Source organism: Mizuhopecten yessoensis, unplaced genomic scaffold (assembly GCF_002113885.1).
Source record: "Mizuhopecten yessoensis strain PY_sf001 unplaced genomic scaffold, ASM211388v2 scaffold10811, whole genome shotgun sequence".
NCBI lineage: Eukaryota > Metazoa > Mollusca > Bivalvia > Pectinida > Pectinidae > Mizuhopecten > Mizuhopecten yessoensis.
The window spans coordinates 635,019-643,718 of NW_018408733.1; the positions used below are offsets into that span (position 1 = coordinate 635,019).

At 34.2% G+C, this 8,700-nt stretch overlaps 1 protein-coding gene across 6 annotated transcripts in view; it reads right to left on the bottom strand.

Annotated features, from left to right (window-relative positions):
- LOC110462598 (WD repeat-containing protein 49-like) overlaps nucleotides 1-8,252 on the bottom strand; it is a 95,276-nt gene extending 87,024 nt beyond the window's left edge. For 5 of the 6 annotated variants that reach the window (XM_021516611.1, XM_021516614.1, XM_021516613.1 and 2 more), the window contains exons 1-3: nucleotides 7,859-8,252; nucleotides 3,200-3,272; nucleotides 1,888-1,983 (exon numbers count right to left, since the gene is read on the bottom strand). In XM_021516611.1, coding sequence (XP_021372286.1) covers nucleotides 1,888-1,983; nucleotides 3,200-3,272; nucleotides 7,859-7,962 — 273 coding nt within the window. In that variant the 5' untranslated portion in view covers nucleotides 7,963-8,252. Of the gene's footprint in view, nucleotides 1-1,887; nucleotides 1,984-3,199; nucleotides 3,273-6,310; nucleotides 6,392-7,858 lie in introns of those variants that run through there. The other variant, XM_021516615.1, reaches the window with a different exon arrangement.
- Between the last annotated feature and the right edge of the window lie 448 nt (nucleotides 8,253-8,700).

Sequence of the window (8,700 nt, forward strand, 5' to 3'; positions counted from 1 at the left end):
TTTAATGACTGAGATAATTGATGGTGTAGTTTGTGTATTAACAGTTTAATGACTGAGATAATGGATGGTGTAGTTTGTATATTACCGGTTTAATGACTGAGATAATTGATGGTGTGGTTTGTGTATTACCAGTTAAATGACTGAGATAATTGATGGTGTAGTTTGTGTATTAACAGTTTAATGACTGAGATAATGGATGGTGTAGTTTGTGTATTACCGGTTTAATGACTGAGATAATTGAAGGTGTAGTTTGTGTATTATCGGTTTAATGACTTAGATAATTGATGGTGTAGTTTGTATATTTTTACAGTATATATAAATCCATGTGTAAGTTTTCTGGATTTGCCGGTTTAATTACTGAGTTAATTGATGGTGTAGTTTGTATATTAACAGTTTAATGACTGAGATAATGGATGGGGGAGGTTTTATATTACCGGTTTAATGACTGAGATAATTGAAGGTGTAGTTTGTGTATTATCTGTTTAATGACTGAGATAATTGATGGTGTGTTTTGTGTATTACCAGTTAAATGACTGAGATAATTGATAGTGTAGTTTGTGTATTAACAGTTTAATGACTGAGATATAATTGGTGGTGTAGTTTGTATATTAACAGTTTAATGACTGAGATATAATTGGTGGTGTAGTTTGTATATTAACAGTTTAATGACTGAGATATAATTGGTGGTGTAGTTTGTATATTAACAGTTTAATGACTGAGATAATTGATGGTGTAGTTTGTATATTACCGGTTTAATGACAGAGATAATTGAAGGTGTAGTTTGTGTATTATCGGTTTAATGACTGAGATAATTGATGGTGTAGTTTGTATATTTTTACAGTATATATAAATCCATGTGTAAGTTTTCTGGATTTGCCGGTTTAATTACTGAGTTAATTGATGGTGTAGTTTGTATATTACCGGTTTAATGACTGAGATAATGGATGGTGTAGTTTGTATATTAACAGTTTAATGACTGAGTTAATTGATGGTGAACTTTGTATGTTACCGGTTTAATGACTGAGATATAATTGATGGTGTAGTTTGTGTATTACCGGTTTAATGACTGAGTTAATTGATGGTGTAATTTGTGTATTACCGGTTTAATGGCCGAGATATAATTGATGGTGTAGTTTGTGTATTACCTGTTTAATGACTGAGATAATGGATGGTGTTGTTTGTATATTACTGGTTTAATGACTGAGATAATGGATGGTGAACTTTGTATATTACCGGTTTAATGACTGAGATAATGGATGGTGTAGTTTGTATATTACCAGTTTAATGACTGAGGTAATTGATGGTGAACTTTGTATGTTACCGGTTTAATTACTGACATAATGGATGGTGTAGTTTGTATATTTTACAGTATATATGAATCCAAGTTCAAGTTTTCTGGATTTGCTGGTTTAATTACTGAGTTAATTGATGGTGTAGTTTGTATATTTCCAGTTTAATGACTGAGTTAATTGATGGTGTAGTTTGTATATTAACAGTTTAATTACTGAGTTAATTGATGGAGTAGTTTGTATATTAACAGTTTAATGACTGAGATAATTGATGGTGTAGTTTGTGTATTACCAGTTTAATGACTGAGATATAATTGATGGTGTAGTTTGTGTATTACTGGTTTAATGAATGAGATAATTGATGGTGTAGTTTGTGTATTACCGGTTTAATGACTGAGATAATTGATGGTGTAGTTTGTGTATTAACAGTTTAATGACTGAGATAATTGATGGTGTAGTTTGTATATTTTACAGTATATATGAATCCATGTTCAAGTTTTCTGGATTTGCTGGTTTAATTACTGAGTTAATTGATGGTGTAGTTTGTGTATTAACAGTTTAATGACTGAGATAATTGAAGGTGTAGTTTGTGTATTACCTCTTCCCTCGTTCCTTTCTCCAGAAGAATGGATAGTGCCTCACAGAACTGGTCCCTGTACAGAGCAAGCTTATTGTCGTAACCGTCCCCCTCCGTCTATAAATAGAGGTCACATGTTCAGTTAAGGGTCACATGACTTACAATGCTTAAACACAGGAAAAAAAGTATTGCTTAACAGTTTCATATAGCACAACTAGTGAAAGGTTTACGTGTGATGACACTCAGTGATAACACAGGAAACTCTCAAACAGTCAAACTGTTTCATAAGGAATCTCCCTCCAAAACAGGCAGAGTTAACTCATTCACCCCTGAAAATTTCATAATGAACTATTCCAACCTTTGAATTGGAAGAGTTCAAATGTGTCTTCAGGGGTGAATGAGTTAATTGGCATATTACTCCTCCACAAGGTGGTGAGTACATCTATATACTGAGCCTTCCATTTTGTCATGACATACACAAGGGGTGAAGAGAACCTATTGAGAATGCACACACCCCACTATAGGGTAAAGACAAATGGAACATGCGGAATCAGAATGAATGAAGAGTATGAAGAATGTGCCGGTAAATTCCCACTTTCAATTTCACCATTCACATTTGATTTCTAGGCTTTTTAACATGTTGTTTACTTACATTCCCTTGAAAGATAAATTCCTGCTTTTTACGGAAGGTGAAAAAAGGTGAATGTTTCACCAAATCTGTGAAAAATTCCTGGTATACAGCAGTTTTGTTTAAATCCTTTGAGAATGGAGCGAGGAAGTAAATGTGTAGAAAATGCATCATGTGAATCCAAATTCGATATTAAACTCATATTATCAATGTTTTTTAAACAAACTAGAAAATGTCTGTAAAACATAAATGCCCCTGCTCATGGATGGAAAGGGACGCGACGGACATGGGCAACACTATATACCCCACCCCACCCCCATTTTATGGCGGGGCATAAAAACATGCTGCTATGCAATTATTTTCATGTACATCAAAGAATTAACCTAGTAAGAACGTCCCCACCTTTTGAAATTTTTGACATTTCCATAGTCCTGTAATAAGCCCACCCCATAGTTTCAGTCAAAATGTGTGAGTTGACCCCCTGGGCTTATTCCGTCTTTTCGTATTGCAGAGTTATCTTCTCTTGTGAGCATGTATTGATTGTTACGTCATTTGTTTGTGAGAGTAATGTCATAAATTTTTGAGAAAACGACGTAATTTTCTCACACAAACCAATGACGTAACAATCAATACCTGCTCACAAGAGAAGATAACTCTGCAATACGAAAAGACGGAATTGAAGGTCAGTTATGATGGCAATCTTACCATAAACGCTCTCTGTAGCTTGTTCAGGTCCTTCATGGTCAGTCTGTTCTCCAGCTTGTCCATCAGAGGTTTTCTGACAAAAAAACATTCATCAGTATTTATATTTAAACCATTTGTAAATAATTCTGGTTGATAAAGCCATCCTTAAGAAATTGTCTGTTTGCAGTTTTCTGATCAACTCACAAAAATTGGCACCTGCTCAAAATATTTTTGATACTTTTAATTTATCTTAATTAAAATAAAAATTAGATGATAATTAAATGGTAACTGCAAGGATCAATCTAGGTTTTAGGGGAAAATTACCCTTTTTCAGATTTGGGGGAAATTAAAATCTTGATACAAGGCTTTAGTGTCATGAAGGTAAAAGATAAATGTTTTGTCCGACATACATGTGTGCAGTATATTTCATTTTTTAAACAATTTTAAGCTTAATTTTTTTGTTTAAATAATGTGGAGAAAATGTATATATGCAGTAATATGCATTTTAACTGTTGAACTTTAAAGAAAACATATATATAGGGGAAATATTTTGAAGAAAAACAGCTATTTTCTTGTTGAAATAGGGGAATTTTGAAGCACACAGGGGGAATTTCAAAGAACAGGGGAATTTTCTTCTGTAGGAGAAACTACCCATAAACGGAAGTGAATCAAGTCTAAATTGATCCCTGTAACTAGATACGCCAAATCAAATATCAATCAGATAGAGAAAATACAACACAGAACAGCATGATATCTACACAACATCTACCACAATGTCAAAGACATGATGGGTATACATGCTAGTCTGGCCCTTACTAATTAAAACATGATTCATGAAGACTCAGTGGCGTAGCATACATGCATATGCTTGTATGCTCGAGCATACACGGACATTTTCAAGATTTTTTTTTATCATATTTTTTTTTATCATATATTTTTGTTAAATTCTTTTTTTTTTTATGATTAATATGGATCGCTCGTATCATTCATAAAAAAGAAAAGAAATGAAAATAATTTTCTTGACAATTTTAGTCTGATAAAGTAGTGTTGTTATGTTATGCCTATACACATTGGCAAATCTCGAAAGTTTATAAATGTGAATAAAACACTACTTATAGTGAAGTACAAAATTGAATATTATTCTTATACAAATTCAGGATTTACTTGTTAATAATCAGACTAAAATGAGTTCTTAGAAAACAGGAGATTGCTTCTAGAGCCTATAGTAGAATTTGTTTTTCCAGCTAATTGGGCCCATACCCTCCCACTAATCTGGCGCTGCATGTGCACCTCGTACGCACGACCCTCTGTAGTGTAAGCATACACTCGGAAAAAAGATTTGCTACGCCACTGAGACTGCAAACTAAACTGATACTATTCTGCAATTAAGAGTATACACCATTGTGTTATAATAGTCTCCAGCACCATCATTACCATGGACACGACACGCACACCCCTTACACATACTGACATATATAGTGATGATACAGACACATTTCTGCTAACAAACAATACATACAAATACTCTTTATCCCACACACCATCACACAATCAACCTCCTACCCGTATTTCTGTATTGTACTGCAATATGATACTAATATGCCAGTGTGTTGCCAATATACCAGTTTTCCAATAAATTCTGACATTCCTAACACATGTATGATGTGTAGGATGGTAGGGTGGTGTAGTGGATATAGTGCACTGGCCTTTCATCAAGTTGGCGCGGGTTCAATTCCCCCGATCTGACATATTGGAAAGTTATAGGGTCACAGTATTTTTCAGTCCAGGTAACTCTGGTTTTTTCTTAATCCTAAATGATTACCCTGTGCGCTCTAACATCCGGGCCAACAAGAATGATTAATAAAAGCTAAAATAAGTTATTTCATAACTGTTGTAAAATAACTAAAGTTTATAAGGACGGAGACTTACGGGTATACAGATAACCATGCAAGCACAAAGTGAGTAAATGTGCATGTGTGATGGTAAAATTCTATTTTCGGTTTGTGCATGTATTGCATTTGCCTGCATTATAGTCTGTTTCCTTGTTCATGCAGGCTGTGTAAAGAGTAAAATATGTTTGCATTAATGTCACAGGTTTTTCAATGTCTCCTACAAAATAATCTGAATTTCAACAACAGTCGAGTGTTAAATTGTTATCATTAACTTGACCCCGTCCTATATTTGAAACACACACATAAAACAAATTAAGTTTACCATAAACCATGTAACAATCGCAACATGTATGTAGCTGTACTCTGACGACGGCCTGTACAGACGGTCAAAACAAGTCAGCACAGGCATAAATACAATTATGGAAACCGGAGTTCAGGACTTGCTTCTCACCTTCAGTTATTTGCTAAGTTTACCATAAATTGTCAATTTTTATTCCTAATGTATTAAGATATACAATACAAATCAGGGTAAGACACATTTTTTGCTCGGTAGTCCATAGGCCTACACACTGTTGTTGAATAGATTTATCTGCCAGTCCTACATCAAATTGTAACTAGTCCAAAATTTCCCTAAGGAAACATCTACACCAAGAAACACAAAAAGTAATTGACTGTATATATATATTGGGACTTTAAATAAATAATTTAATGTCGTAATTTAATGCCGTAAAGACATGGTGAAGTTTTAGAAAAATATGCAATATATATCTGTGTTTTAAGCAATTTTGCAAAACAAATATTCTGATTTTATACTCATTCTATCAAATGATATTGTGATAACATATATAATATATCAAGTCCAGTTAGGTGATTCATTAGTCCTTGCTGAAATCTACTACCTGGTAGTCTTAGACTAGAGGACAAGTGTTAGTGTAAATGCCTGTTCCAAAATAAAAATCTGATTAATTTCTTCTCTTTATACACTTTAATTTGAATTTTAATCCTGTTTTCCATTACCTTTCACCCAGTAAAAGAATAACAATTATTGTCCTTGCAATTTATTTCCATGTTCCGAAAAAAAATCATCAGATTTAAAAATTAAAAAAAATACCACATTAAACACAAGTTCTGTACCCCAAAACCAATTACACCTGTCCCAAAATGGCAAATACCTTAAAACAAATGTACACACACCGTATGACACTTCACACATATGACATTTGTGTACGTCATGTCTTACCCTTTCAAAGATGTAGTTGTACTTTCCAGTGGTTGACGTTTGGGCCTAAAGGCTCCAACATAGGAAGTGGAACCCTTGCTGGAAATCCTAGAGTTTCATTCTTATTGATTATTTAGAGTTCATTTAAAAACTTAATATAACCCTTTCACCCCTGATAAGCTCTTACAGATTCTTCCATTCTTTGATCTGGACAAGTCCAGAATTGGTATCTAAGGGTGAAAGGGTTAAATACTGTAGAGAAATCAAAACTAATTTGACATATATATATATACCTGTTTGTAATTGACCCAATTTACATATGAATCAATCAACAAATCATTCCAATCAAGGAATTTGCTGACAGTAATTTTGCTATAATGAACATAAAAAAGATATGATTGTCATTTTAGAGTTTGTTGTAATCTCCCAAATTCTATGAAAATCATTGAACAACTTTAAAACAGGCTCCCGTAGCTGTGGAAAAGAAGACTTGCTGATACATCTATTGGAATGTTACAACATTTATATGTTACCCAGAGATTTAGAAACCAGTATGTCTGACTCAAATTCTTCATTGTTGAAGCAGCAGGGTGGGGTGTGGGGTCAAATAAAGGGTGGGGAAACCGAACCAGATTTTTAAATAACAAATTCTATACATGCATCTGTCATTGTTTAGACAGCTTAAAGGGGTTCCAAGTGGCGATCTAAACCTCTGATAAAAATATGGCAGCAGATTTTTTTCTGTGCTCATTTGGTCATGTACAGGGGATACACTAAGTTCAAATTTACAAGAGACATGTTTGAATGGTGAGTTCATGCCAATCAATTGTAGAGAAAGGGAAACAGGATATATCTAAATATCTAAGAAAGAAAAAAAATCAAACTTTTAAACTTGGTTTGAATCAAGGTGGGGTATCGATAAACAGCTCTTCTGGAGTAGGTTGATGTCATACGATAAACTCTTTTACTTAATATTATCTTATCTATCATAGGTGTTAGCCTCTGAAACCTCCAATGAGGGAGATCTCCCTGACATTCCATATTCCCAACAAGGGAGAATGTGAGTGAAATGCAGCTGAAACTGATTTGCCCAATTTATCTTTCCCTTTTTATGTTTCAAAATCAATCCAAAAAGCATTCATTTTATTCAGGCAATGCAGAATGTTATGATCATAACACACAGTTACACCCTACAGTAACTAATTCATTTGACCACAGGATGTAGATTTTGAGTTTGTGCCAGTTTGGATTTGAATCAGGGAGATTTTTAGACAAAATGAGGAAGTCTCCCTCCTAATGAGGAAGGGTTGACAGCTATGATCCATTGATCAAAACGAGCTCCTGCACATGTGATCAGCTGGTTATCTTTGGACAAAACCTAAAAGTTTGAAGGCATTACTTTACAAATGCATGGAATCTTGAGTCCTTAACTTCGGAACAAGTTCAGTACTGTATTGTAAGAGGTTTAACATGGTGATATATTTTTGACAGGCGCCGATAGAAAAAGGCCGACCAGCGGCCTCTTATATTATAGGAGTATACTGTACTGTAAATATAATTAAAACATACTTTTCCTGCTTGTCCGGGGACTTGGACTTAAAATGGTCTGGAGACTTGCTATCATATTTCCCCGTTCCTGACGTCACAGTTGGTGTAGTAGCCACTGTCGACATTTTGGTTGAGTGGTCTGTTCACAAAGTCATCAGAATTTCCCGATGTCAAAATAATGACAAGGATCCCGATTCAAACCAACAGGTGCCCGTTTTCCTTCCTTCGACACAAAGTTTTTGTTTTTAAACTTAAAGAAATGCACAACATTCAGAATCATCCAAAGTTAATAGCATGTTCGCCTGTTGTCGCATGCCACTCTACATATTGAGGCTAAACATGCATGCACTGCCGAACGAAAACAAACCTCCCAGAACAGGAAATCGGCCATTTGTAAATTGTGAGTTGCCAGGCAGAGGGTTGATACAAATTACGGATTTATAAATCAAGCGAAACACGTTGTTATCTGTGATGTTAAAAGAAGGCCTAGTCTTTGAGGCAGTGAATACAATATGTCACAATAAATTTCGTTTACCAGACAACGATAATAACATTTAAAACATAAGTGTGGAAATGGATTGAGCCCGGTCGTTACAGCGATATTTACTAATGGGAGATAACTCTTGTACATTTTGAAATACTTCGATTAATCGCAAAGTGTTAGTCAGCTAATCAGTTATCTAATTCTTTTTATCAATTAAAAAAACTCATTAAAAATCATAAAGTTAGAATATTTAATAACCTGTAATCTTAATAATTGGACATGTAACTTTAAAATATGTGCAAACTAAACCAAGAGGTGACGCATCTTTTTTTTATTCTGACAATATAACTTTGTTCGTCTATATAAAATATTTACAACC